The sequence below is a fragment of the Pteropus vampyrus genome, unplaced genomic scaffold (assembly GCF_000151845.1).
Source record: "Pteropus vampyrus isolate Shadow unplaced genomic scaffold, Pvam_2.0 Scaffold271, whole genome shotgun sequence".
In the NCBI taxonomy this organism is placed as follows: domain Eukaryota; kingdom Metazoa; phylum Chordata; class Mammalia; order Chiroptera; family Pteropodidae; genus Pteropus; species Pteropus vampyrus.
In genome coordinates this window covers 1,591,930-1,604,169 of record NW_011889052.1, presented here as the reverse complement: position 1 = coordinate 1,604,169, position 12,240 = coordinate 1,591,930, and the positions used below count along the sequence as shown (strand labels likewise).

Genomic DNA, 12,240 nt, shown 5'->3' with positions numbered 1-12,240 from the left:
TGCCAGGGTATGCCTAGGACCACTCCTAAGGTTGGCCTTCCCTCAGATGGGCTGCCTTCTGCCACTCATCCTGCTCTAGACAAGCCTAAGAGCAAGGAAGCTTATCTCATTGTAACTGGGCCACAAAATACTGGAGTAGAGGCAAAACAATCCTAAAGAGATGGAAGTGCACTAACAGAGTCAGAGGGCCACCTTTGGCAAGAACAGAAAAGAGGAGTGTACTGGGCAGAATATTTCTTTCCCTGCTTCTAAGAAGTGACACCCTCACTGCCTGCCTGGAGAATGTTGGTGTCTGCTGCTGTTTCATTCACCAGGCCTTCAGTGCCTGGCACACGAAACACTTGCACGTTGAATGAACACATGAAGGAGAGTTGGTGATCAAACTACTGGCATTTGCCCCCACCCCCAGCTCTCAATTCGCTTATGAACCTGTAACAGTTGTGACTGTCAGTCTCCTCTTTATCCATAGAGGGGATGAGAATGAACATGCTTTCTAGAGATGGAAAATGTGACAGATGGTTTAGTAAGTGTAAACAGGGACGTGCATACCAGTTCTTTGGGTCCTGGATACATTTGAAAATATGATGAAAGCTCCGTACCCTCTCTTCAGAGAAGTATGCATATGTACAGAGTTTGGTTTAGAGTTTGGGTGTTTCACTTTCCCCGAGAGCTATCCTTTTGTCCCATGTTAACCTCGGATTAAAGGAAGAGTTAACATCAGGTAAGAACAATCAGTAGTATGTCAGGCAGTGATTTTCAAAGTTCGATCTTAGGAATTTGTTAGAAATGCATCTTATCAGGTCCCACCCCAGAACTCTGTATTGGGACTCAGCCATTTGTGTTTTAACAAGCTTCCCAGATGATTCTGCCATACCAGGGAGATTTTTCTGGTTAAACTTGTACCCCTTTGTGGTCCTTGTTGTGCCTCACACCTCCCATCCTGCATCTTTGAGGGACTGCCTGCCATCCTCTTGTTGTAGCAGTACTCTATTCCTCCTAGGCTATGTCCTGCCCAGCCACGTGACTGAGGAGATGCTGTGGGAGTGCAAGCAGCTTGGGGCTCACTCCCCTTCCACCCTGCTGACCACCCTCATGTTCTTTAACACCAAGTAAGTGTTCTAGAGGCTTCATGCTTAGCCACTGCTGGCATCTGCCCAGTGAAGAGGGTGGAAACTATCCAGGCAGACTTCTGAATTCCTTTAACACATATTTGAGAGCCTTTGGGCATCCAAAAGCCCTCAACCCCACTTGGCTGCATTTTGTGTGGTGACCAGTGAGGCAGACAGCCTTGCCAGGCCTCTACCATCAGTCTTGATGTGGCTTCTCCACTAGACAGTGTGTTTGGGTGTGGGCCTGCCCATATCCTGGGAGTGTGGGCAGCGACTCCTCTGAAGTACTGATGGCAGAGCGTAAGTCATGGTCTCCTCCTGGCACCCTTCCCTTTGCCTTGCTTTCACTTGCGGTGCAGGTACTTCCTGTTGAAGACAGTAGACCAGCACATGAAGCTGGCCTTCTCCAAGGTCTTGCGACAGACAAAGAAGAATCCCTCTAATCCTAAGGATAAAAGCACGAGTATTCGGTATCTGAAGGCACTTGGAATCCACCAGACTGGCCAGAAAGGTAGGAGAAGGAGGCAGGGGCTCAGAAACAGGTGCTACTTGTTCTGCTCTGCCCTTCTGCCTGGGGGTGGCTAGTGATGAGTGTGAAGGTTGGGATTTGCTGGATAGGAATTCTCCATTCCCTTCTCAGCCAGAAACTTCACATTCTTCAAGAAGCAGAGATGCCCAAAAAGATACTTGCCATTTCCTTTCATAGTCAATTCCCATGCCTCACACCCTTTCCCCTTCCAACATTTCCTAGTTGGGTTGGCTGGAAGACTAAGGTTCCTAATTTGGACCTGAGCTAAGGCTGTCTGGTGCCATATCTGTGATGGTGGGTGTGTATTTTATAGTTACAGATGACATGTATGCAGAACAGACGGAAAATCCAGAGAATCCACTGAGATGTCCCATCAAGCTCTACGATTTCTACCTCTTTAAATGGTGAGGAGGCTTTATTTGAGTGGATGACTGTGTGTGTGCGTGCACCTGCGTACCTGTGTGCAGAGGCATTCTCTAGTCCCTTACCGAGAGTAAAAACAGACTTCAAAAAGCTAAATATAAAAGCAGACTTACTACTTTTCCCAAAGCATGTGACATGCCTAGCACTGTGATATAAAAGGGGCCCCTGCTCCTTGATGGTCCCCCTTTCATGGAGAGGTGATGAAAGTAGAGATAAATACAGAGGGGGTGCCTCCATCACATATTGAGCATAGCCCTGCATCTTCCTAGGCTTGACCTTTTGTCACTACCACCATGAGTCTAGCAGGAGACTTCTTTCCCTGGCTTTTGTTCTCTCTTGCCCCTGCAGTTTGGCCGTCATGTTCACAGCAAAGCCAGAAAGCTATTTCTGTGTTGTGAGTCTTATGTTACTTAAAACCTTCCACGGTTTTCTTTCACTTTAGAAAGACAGTAATCCTACTGTGGCAGAGACGGCCTTTCATTCAGTCCCCCTTTTAACCTCATGGCCATGTAGCTCTTGGCTCTGTAGCTACACTGTGGCTCCTCTCCATTAAAGGCATCATACTCCCTTTCTCAAGGCCTCAGCACAGAACTTTTTCATGTTGGGCAACACCCACCCCACCCCACCCCACTTCACCCCTACCCATATGGCTGGTTATTTTCTGTGCATCCCCATTCTCAAACACAGCTTTATCGGGGAAGCATTTTCAGATTCCCTCCTCTTCCCTTAGGCTGTTTCCTCTGTTGCATTTACCACATTTTTTTTTTTTTGTCATTTTATATGTATTTGTATAACTTTAATTACTGTCTGCTTCTCTTATCTATAAACTTCATAAGGTAGTGACTCTTAGGTCTTGCTCATTAATATCAGCACCTAGCGCAGGACTGGTACACAGTAGCCCTTTGATAAATCTTGAGTGGATGGTTGAATCACTGAGAGGATGGCATGTGCTAAATACTTAAAAGAAATACAGCACAACATTGAGGGAGTGAGGAGTGGTAAGCTCAGGTAAGGGCCCCATATCATAGCCAACTTGGGAAAGCAGAGTCCCTCAGGTAGAACTGAGGAAGTATCAGTGGATTGGGTAAAGGGAGCAACATGAACAAGGACTTGGAGGTAGACCTGGGTGGTTAAGTTGGTTCCAGGTGGGATGTGAGCCCTGGGAGCCCTACAGGCAGCTGGTTAGAGGAGTTGCAGCTGGCAGCATGTGAGGGAGGAGCTGAAGAGAGGCAGCCTATCACTGGCATTTGCAGTAGTCCCAAAGGAGATCCTAGAGGTAGTATGTGTTGGCTGTGTGGAATTCAGTAGGTGTGCCAACATACCTTCCAGAGTTGCTGCCTTCCCAACTTTTGTAGACAGCATCTGTCTGGAAGGTTCAGGTGGGAGGGTTGAGTTGAGATTCTAGTAAATTTAACCAGCTTTTACCGAAATATTCTTCAGTCCCCAGAGTGTGAAAGGCCGGAATGACACCTTTTACCTGACGCCTGAGCCAGTGGTGGCCCCCAACAGCCCAATCTGGTACTCAGTCCAGCCTATCAGCAGAGAGCAGATGGGACAGATGCTGACTCGGATCCTGGTGATACGAGAAATTCAGGAGGCCATTGCGGTGGCCAGTGCAAGCACCATGCACTGAGATCCTTTAGCCATGGTGTAAGGGGAAGCATCCAGGAAAAAACGGACAGACTTTCACACTAAAGAAGAGGCCTCCATTTTTTCTTTTCTTTTTTTATTGGTGTAGTTATGAAGGCTTTCAGACTGCTTCTGTTTAAAATGTAAAAGGAAATTTTGCCTCCTGTGCATCTTCATAAACCTACTGTTGCAGACTCCTCAGCCCATGGGGGCTCTGGGTTTCCTGAGAGCCAGGTGTCCTAGAAAGTTGCTGGATGACTTTTTTTTTTGTCTGGGGCCTGGGGAAAGGGCTTGGACTGTTAGAAATGTGGCCCCTTCCCCTCTTCCAGAAAGATGGAATTAATGATGGATGGACCCTCCAAGGAATCTCCTCAGCCGGCTTCCACTCTGGCCAACTTTGCTGACCACAGGGGAGCCACAGTCATTTCTTCATGCTCAGACATAAACTTAGCATCTTAATGGAAGGAAAATGAGGGGAACTTCAATTATGATTTATTAAAGACAATTTCTATTACACCCTCCTTTAAGACAAGTGACATTTTAGATGTTAAAGTAAAAACTTTACCATGCCTTTTTTTTTTTTTTTTTTTTTTTGGCCTAACAATGAGGCCTTAAACCTGAGGCTCCTATGCCTGATGGAATTCTTGTAACATACACTTGTGTATCATATAAAGATACCACTCTGTTTCTCTTATGTATTCTTAATCTAGTTGTTTATTAAGAATGACAAGCACGTCTTTTCAACATGCTAGTGAACAACGCCTCTTTATTTGGGAGGAGATTGGCGGGACAGTGGAAGCAAAGCCTATCCTGTTTATTGGGCCACGGTCCTGCGGGAGGGGGCGGAGAAGCTCAACAGCCCAACCTCCCTGGCTGTGTCTGGGTGGTACTGTGCGCATGCGCTCCCTCTCCAGCCCTTCCCGACATACGCTCTGGCTCCGCCTCCGCGCACTGCGTCCTGACGTCTGGCGCGTAGGGCGGAGTGACGATAGCGGCGGGTGTATATTGGCGCGGCCCTGACGGCAGAGGCCTCTGCGGCGTGGTTCTCTCAGGCGCCCCGACTTTCCCCCGCGCTGGCCATGGCCGACTATCTGATTAGCGGGGGCACGTCCTACGTGCCCGACGACGGGCTTACCGCACAGCAGCTGTTCAACTGCGGGGACGGCCTCACTTACAAGTGCGGGACTAGCGGGCGCACCTGGGCGAGGGGAGGAGAGGCGCACTAGGCTGGGAGTCTGGGTGGGGCTTCCATAGGGCCCGGCATGGGAGACAGGTTCCGGAAATTTCCCACCCATCTCCGGGGTTCACTTTGACAGATCTGAAGCAGGGTGGGATGGAGGTGGCATCTTTACCGTGGTTGGGATTTCAAGCCAGAAACTCCATTCTCTGGGCACATGGAGTTGTCAGGGTTCCAGGGACGCTGATGACAGCTAGGTGGCAGAAAAGGTTCTCTGTCACCATCTCCACCTTGTGCTCTGCCTTGCCTGTGACACATGGGCTTAGGTCAGTGCCATCTCTGCCCAGATGCCTTATTAGATGATCCATGGGGATGGAGTCTCGGGTTGCACTAAGCTTGAGCCTTACTCCCAATTCGCTCTCCTCCGTAGTGACTTTCTCATTCTCCCTGGGTACATCGACTTCACTGCAGACCAGGTGGTGAGTATGGCTAGGAATTGGGTCCATAGCATGAAGATTGGGTAAGGTGCTGTTAAACCCTCGTCTTTGGCTACTTTGCCAAATTGGGCTTGTGGGTGGCTTCTATGGAATGGTCTTACTAGCATGCAGGTCATACAGGGCACCTGTTTTGTGGGGAACCTGGCATCATCGTGAGGTATACGACGTGCTTTCTCACATCCGCTGGTCTTTTATCCTCAGGACCTGACCTCTGCACTGACCAAAAAGATCACTCTGAAGACCCCACTGGTTTCCTCACCTATGGACACAGTCACAGAGGCTGGAATGGCCATAGCTATGGCGGTGAGCACCATGGGGAGTAAGGGCAGAAACAGGGGCCTGATCTCTCTTTCCCAAAAGCATAGTCATTCATTTCTTATTCTTGACACTTTTCCCTTGTCTTCTGTTTATTCTGCAGCTTACAGGTGGTATTGGCTTCATTCACCACAACTGTACACCTGAATTCCAGGCCAACGAAGTTCGAAAAGTGAAGGTCAGAAGGGAAAGGATCGTGGTCAGGAGTCCCTGGGAATTGCATTGAGGTGGAGCAGGGTGGGAGTGGGGGATTTTGTTCCCCATTTAGGATCCTTTTATCTCCACTGTGGAGTTAAATTCCTGAGCATAAAAGCCTGAGACCCTGGGTCTTAAGGCAACAGAAGAGGACCAGGTGGACAGTGCCTACAGCCCACCACGTCTCCTGTCCCAGGGTTTGAGGTGTTGGTGTGATTTGGTCCTATGGCACTGCCAAAGGGGGAGTTGGCACAGACCTCAGGCTTCAGACCAAGAACCTGATGAAAGCAGTTCAGAAATGCCCTTTTTCACCATCCCTTCCAGAAATACGAGCAGGGATTCATTACAGACCCTGTAGTCCTCAGCCCCAAGGATAGAGTACGGGACGTGTTTGAAGCCAAGGCCCGGCATGGCTTCTGTGGTATCCCCATCACCGACACGGGCCGGATGGGGAGCCGCCTGGTGGGCATCATCTCCTCGAGGGACATTGATTTTCTCAAGGAGGAGGAGCACGACCGGTTTTTGGAAGAGGTGGGTGCACTGGCAGAGCCCAGCCAAGCTCTGGCAACTTGGCTTCTGTTGCCTGAATGGCATTTCTGAGGGCCTCTGCTGTCCAGGAAAGATGAGTGCCTAGCCAAGTTTCTGATCACTTCATGGGGTTCCTGCAGCCCCGCCCCACCAGAGGCTTTCAGTCTACTCAAATGTTTCCAGCATGTACGCTTTGCCACCCCCAGGGTGAAGGCAGTGTTTAAGGACCAACTTCGGCCTAATCTTCTAAGTCTCTTATCCGTCTGGTTTGGCCCTTCTTTCTCTACAGTGTAGCAGGCTGCTCCAAATACCATATTGTCCTTTCTACTCAGTTCTCACACTTGCCACTAGATTGCTGCAAGGACTTGTTGGGTTCACTTGAGGAGGGTGGTTTAGGTGTAGGTGTGTGAACATGTTCTTTAGAACCTCACCGCTGCATTAAGGGCAGGGCCTTTTGGGAGTTTTAGTCTCTGGCCCTTCCTCACAGCTCCCCTCCCTCCTAGATCATGACAAAGAGAGATGACTTGGTGGTAGCCCCAGCAGGCATCACGCTGAAGGAAGCAAACGAAATTCTGCAGCGCAGCAAGAAAGGTGAGTCCTAGGGGTAGGAAGGGCTCTGTAACCAAAGATTGGGGACTGATTCATATTCTTCTCTGCCTCTAGGAAAGTTGCCCATCGTGAATGAAGACGACGAGCTGGTGGCCATTATTGCTCGGACAGACCTGAAGAAGAACCGGGATTACCCACTGGCCTCCAAAGACACCAAGAAGCAGCTGCTGTGTGGAGCAGCCATCGGCACGCATGAAGATGACAAGTATCGGCTGGACTTGCTAGCCCAGGCTGGTGTGGACGCAGTCGTTTTGGTGAGCTGCTGCACAGGCAGGGTGGGGCGGAAGGGGCAACTGTCATACCAGTCTCACCAGGACTTCCTTCCTGTCCTAGGATTCTTCTCAAGGAAACTCCATCTTCCAGATCAACATGATCAAGTACATCAAAGAGAAATACCCCAATCTCCAGGTCATTGGGGGCAATGGTGAGGAAACATGGGCATAGACGGAAGAGCGGCGAGGCTAGGGAAGCTAGGCTCGCACCTAGACCTTTACCTGAGCCTTTCCCTGCTCTTCATTGCAGTGGTCACAGCGGCTCAGGCCAAGAATCTTATTGATGCTGGTGTAGATGCCCTGCGGGTGGGCATGGGCAGTGGCTCCATCTGCATCACCCAAGAAGGTAAGAAGATGCCTTGGTAGGGCCCTTAGATCCACATGCCCTGGAGCCAGGCGCTCTCTTGGGAACTAAATGAGTCCTCCAATAGGGGCAGCCACAGGGCCAAAGAGGCCCCTTGGATGGGTGACATGCCAGAAGCAAGACGAGCTCTCGTCATTCCTCACTTGCCACTCCCCCTGCCTAGCCTGGCCTCCTTGCTCCTGCTCTGCGCCCTCTCTAAACTCTGGTCTGTTTGTTTTATTTAGCGGCTCCCAAGATCCCTCCAGACATAAAGTCCCACAGCCCCAAATGCCCTTCTACTGTCACGGGCTGCTATAGTAAGTCCGGCCCGGCCCACTAGCCCGGCCCAGCTGCCCACTGCCCGGCTGCTTGGTTGACTGTAGCTGTAGCTCCCGGGGTTTGTGGTGCTGTTGGGTGGGCAGGGCAGACTGAATGACAGACCATTGTTTTGGGGGCTGCTCGAGAACATAGCTCCCCCTCCTCTTCCTGGGATGTTTACAGCGCAGGATGTCCTTCCCCAGGTAGGCCCTGCTCTGCCCACATCTCTTGCAATAGGTGCCCCTCAGGGACCAACTCTGAAACACTTCCTTCCACACAACCACTGCCCGGATCTTGCCTGAGCTGCCCACCATGTAGGAAGGGGTGGTCCTCTGGGTACTAACTGCACGGTGACCCCTACCCCACCTGATACAAGTTGGGCGGGGTTTTCCCAGCTGCTGACTGCATGTGCCTGAGGCTGCCCTGGGCCATGCACACGTGCACGTGCACACGCAAGGGTGAGTGGTGGCCATCACAGTTCTTTGTACTGTTCAAAGCAGGGGGGCAGTAGCTGTTTCAGAAATGACTTGTCCTCAGCCAGGCTGCAGTCCTGGTACAGGTATAGCTGAGAGCTCTGGGTGCAGACTTGTGGCCACAGTGCCCTTTGCCTGTGCCCACTAACTCCACCCACCCATCTTTTCCTCCATCTCTTAACAGTGCTAGCCTGTGGGCGGCCCCAAGCAACAGCAGTGTACAAGGTGTCAGAATATGCACGGCGCTTTGGTGTTCCTGTCATTGCTGATGGAGGAATCCAAAATGTGGGCCATATCGCCAAAGCCTTGGCCCTTGGGGCCTCCACAGGTGAGGCCCAGCACCTAGGGAGCCCGGTGGGACTCCCTCCCCAATGCCACTCAGGGTCTACCCCCAGCAATCCATCTGTCCATAGTCATGATGGGCTCCCTTCTGGCTGCCACCACCGAGGCCCCTGGCGAGTACTTCTTCTCTGATGGGATTCGGCTAAAGAAATACCGTGGTATGGGCTCTCTTGACGCCATGGACAAGCATCTCAGCAGTCAGAACCGATATTTCAGGTGGGACAGGTGATCAGTTACTTTATACCAACTCTGCACAAACAGCCTCATCTTGGCTTTGACCTTGTCCATGTCTATTGCCTTTCCCTGCAGTGAGGCTGACAAAATCAAGGTGGCCCAGGGGGTGTCTGGGGCTGTGCAAGACAAAGGGTCCATCCACAAATTTGTCCCCTATTTGATCGCTGGCATCCAGCACTCCTGCCAAGATATTGGTGCCAAGAGTTTGACCCAAGTGCGGTAAGCCTAGGGAGTTTGGACATGGGTTAAGGGGCTGGTCCAGGGCCAGCTACCCATGTACATCTGCCCCTTTTCAGAGCCATGATGTATTCTGGGGAGCTCAAGTTTGAGAAAAGAACATCCTCGGCACAAGTGGAAGGTGGCGTCCACAGCCTCCATTCGTAAGTGACCAACCCTTTTCCACCCTGGGCTTGGGGTGGAGGTCTCTGCTATGCCTCCTTCCTGCTGCCCTTACCTCACAGCTGGTCCTTCTGCTTACAGGTATGAGAAGCGGCTTTTCTGAAAAATACAGTGTATCTCCTTGGTTTTTCAATAAAAGTTTGAAAAAAGTGATGCTTGGTTTTTGAAGTCATTAGGCACGTGGGCCTTTGCAGCTGCCACATCACAGATGCACACAACACAACACCCTCATTTCCAGGGAAAGCCTCGGGCCCTGAGGTAAAGGTGTGCTGTGGACCTGGAAGCAGGTAGTACTAGGTTCCAAAGTGCCTCCCCAAGCAGTTCACAAGCTGGTTCACAAGCCAGCTCTGAACTGCTCTGGCGCCCACGTGTTCAATATCAGATTCTGACAGTGGCTGCTTAGGAGAAGTCAGGGAACAGCCCAAAAGGACCTAGTGGAGAAAGAACTGAGATGACTTCAAATCTGCCTGTGAGCAAGGAGATAGATCTGCAATTTGGAACAGGCGTATATACCACCTCCTGGCCTCTGAGGGCCCGCAGTCTAGGTGAAAAGGTGACCCCTTGGTTTCTTCACAACTCCCACCAAGACCCCGCTGAGCCAGCAGCCCCTAGCCAGCAACACACCTAGTACAAAATGAGATAAGTGGATTAAATTATTAATTTGCTGGCAAGCAAAAGCATTATGGTGCCACAGGGGAGGGCCTTGTGAATGCCTTGGGGACCCCCGCTCTCTGCAAAGGTGCCAGAGCCCTCCTGGACAGGTCAGGTCGGTTCCTGGTGGTTCATTCTGCAGCTTGGACTGGAGGTGTGAGCACGGTCCCTCCCGGTGGGGGGATGAGAGCAGCTCCTGTCACTCGGCCTTCATGACACAGGAAGTTGAAAGTGGCACAGGCATTGGGCTGCAAAGAGAGCTAGCATCAGCTGGGCTAGGGCCAGGCCTGACTCCCCTCAGCGGTCCCAAGTCCTGGCACTGACCGTGTCCTGCACTTCCACAGCGATGCCCCGCTGCCTCATGGCTCGCAGCACCTGGGATGGCAGCCGCTCAGTCCGGTCTCCAGTGCCCACCACCACAATTTCTGGGGAAAGATGGGCGCGGCTAGTCTATAACCGGGTCTGCTGACACTGGGGTGGGGGTGGCTTTCTCGGGTTGGGACCTCAGCTCTCCCCCTCTCCGATACCTATTCGGGGCTCCAGCATCCAGAAGAGAGAGAAGCTTTCTTCCGTGATGTCCTGGTGGGATCCTACCTGTGTGGGGAGGAGGCAGGTTAAACAAATCCACGCAACTTTCCCTACAGACCTCCACATGGGGCCACGCAAAAGCCAAGTTCGCCAAGGACAGAACTAGGGAGCAGGCCTGGGACTCTGGCCCTCGGCTTCTCCTTGCCGGGAAACGCTCACGTTCCACTGCACCACCGAGTGCGGGAGCAGCGCGCAGGGCCCAAGCACGCGATTTCCGTTGATCACGAAGCCGCGGCTGCTGTAGCTGTCGATGTACGTGGCGTGCGGGGACTCGCGTTGCAGCAGAGCGATGCGCGTCCGCTGATACAGCTCGTCATCCGCTGGCGTGAGCCGATGCCCACGCCGTGGGGCCCTGCGGAGGGGTATGGTTAGGGTCTAGGGGACTGCCGGCCAGGGGCGATGGGGTGGTCAGGGATGCTGGGGCCTGGCTCACCACAGCAGATCGGCCAGCGGACAGCGGAGCGCGGGTCGCGCACGGCAGAGGCCGCGAAGGACGAACGCGGCGACCATTGCGAACAGCGCGCTGGGTCAGCGGGGTCGCAGCGGAGCCTAGCCCAGCGTGATAACAGCGCCCCTTGCGTTGCGGAGGGCACCGCGCAGTTCGCCCAGCGCAGGAGTGGGCCGGTGCCATCTGTCTCAGGAGGGTGCGTCCCCCAGAGCGGCTCCAGTGTCGGCTTGCACCTGCTGCCCGCCCCGCCCTTGGCCCCCACAGACCGTCCTGGGGGAGCCGGACACCTGCTGGCGGGGCCAGCCTCTGGGCCCCAGAGGCGGCCTGGGCCCTAGCCGCGGCCTGGCCCCCGGCTCTCATCTATCACACAAGGTTCCTGCGGCCTGGGGCGGGGCGGCCGCGCACCTGGCCGAGTCCCGCACACCTGGCCAAGGCGTGGTGCCAGCCTCCAAGCCCCTAATCCCGGCTTTGGGGCGTCGGGTTCCGAAGGCTGGGCAGGAGGCTCAAGTTTTCCCCGCTCACCTCCAAATCACGCCCCACCCTAACCGTCACCCGCGCGACCGTTGGCGTCGCCGTCGCGCGTCGCACGGGGCGTGGCCGCGCGTGGATTGGCTTCTCGGGAGCGCGAGGGGGCGTGACCGGGTGGTTTCACCTTAAAATGGCTCCAGTCTGCGGCCAGAGCAAGCGGAAGGGGATGCGGTGGTAGGGCAATTGTAGCTTCTCGTAAGGGACCGACCGGGCCGAACCCGACCACGCATTGAACTAGAGAGCGGCTGGAGCATCGCCCTGTCCTGGCTCAGTCGGCTCGCGTCCTGAGAATCTCCTACCCCCTGCTAGAGCCGAATCAGAGGGCCTACTGGCGCGAGAGAGTCGCTGGCGTCCGCGCGGGTTTCAGGCATCTCCGCGCGCCCACCGTGGCCTCAGGGCGGACAGGAGGCTCGGCGCAGACGAGGACAATCGCAATGGATTCCCGGGGGTCCGTTCGCTGTCGTGCGGGTCCATCGGGGCCCCTAACGCTCCGGGCTCTGGCAGCTTTACCGGACAAAGGGCTCTGGGTGCGGGGGTGTCCTCGAGGCTGGCGCGCGGGTTTACTTCCTCCCCGGCTTCACGGGCACGCTTCCCTCTTGGCTGATCCCGAAGCCCGCCCCTCCACCGTCACCG

General features: G+C 53.6%; 3 protein-coding genes across 8 annotated transcripts in view; 2 read left to right on the top strand and 1 right to left on the bottom strand.

Annotated features, from left to right (window-relative positions):
• Positions 1 to 4,436, top strand: part of QRICH1 (glutamine rich 1) — a 35,155-nt gene extending 30,719 nt beyond the window's left edge. For all 6 annotated transcript variants that reach the window (XM_011375394.2, XM_011375395.2, XM_023520550.1 and 3 more), the window contains 4 exons: positions 1,001 to 1,109; positions 1,469 to 1,620; positions 1,952 to 2,042; positions 3,502 to 4,436. In XM_011375394.2, the coding sequence (XP_011373696.1) occupies positions 1,001 to 1,109; positions 1,469 to 1,620; positions 1,952 to 2,042; positions 3,502 to 3,694 (545 nt within the window). In that variant the 3' untranslated portion in view covers positions 3,695 to 4,436. The remainder of the gene's footprint in view (positions 1 to 1,000; positions 1,110 to 1,468; positions 1,621 to 1,951; positions 2,043 to 3,501) is intronic.
• Positions 4,437 to 4,676: 240 nt separating this feature from the next.
• IMPDH2 (inosine monophosphate dehydrogenase 2) lies at positions 4,677 to 9,542 on the top strand. The gene is made up of 14 exons (XM_011375393.2): positions 4,677 to 4,867; positions 5,298 to 5,346; positions 5,566 to 5,667; positions 5,783 to 5,857; positions 6,199 to 6,405; positions 6,906 to 6,993; positions 7,066 to 7,265; positions 7,345 to 7,435; positions 7,534 to 7,629; positions 8,602 to 8,745; positions 8,831 to 8,975; positions 9,069 to 9,212; positions 9,290 to 9,373; positions 9,474 to 9,542. Exons 1-14 carry the CDS (start codon positions 4,770 to 4,772, stop codon positions 9,493 to 9,495), a joined length of 1,545 nt encoding a protein of 514 aa, XP_011373695.1. The 5' UTR covers positions 4,677 to 4,769; the 3' UTR covers positions 9,496 to 9,542.
• Positions 9,543 to 10,027: 485 nt separating this feature from the next.
• NDUFAF3 (NADH:ubiquinone oxidoreductase complex assembly factor 3) lies at positions 10,028 to 11,623 on the bottom strand. Its single transcript, XM_011375392.2, has 5 exons — positions 11,065 to 11,623; positions 10,791 to 10,983; positions 10,571 to 10,637; positions 10,368 to 10,468; positions 10,028 to 10,291 (listed from the first exon to the last, which is right to left on the bottom strand). The coding sequence occupies exons 1-5, from the start codon at positions 11,139 to 11,141 to the stop codon at positions 10,175 to 10,177; spliced, it is 555 nt and encodes a 184-aa protein (XP_011373694.1). The 5' UTR covers positions 11,142 to 11,623; the 3' UTR covers positions 10,028 to 10,174.
• Positions 11,624 to 12,240: the final 617 nt, after the last annotated feature.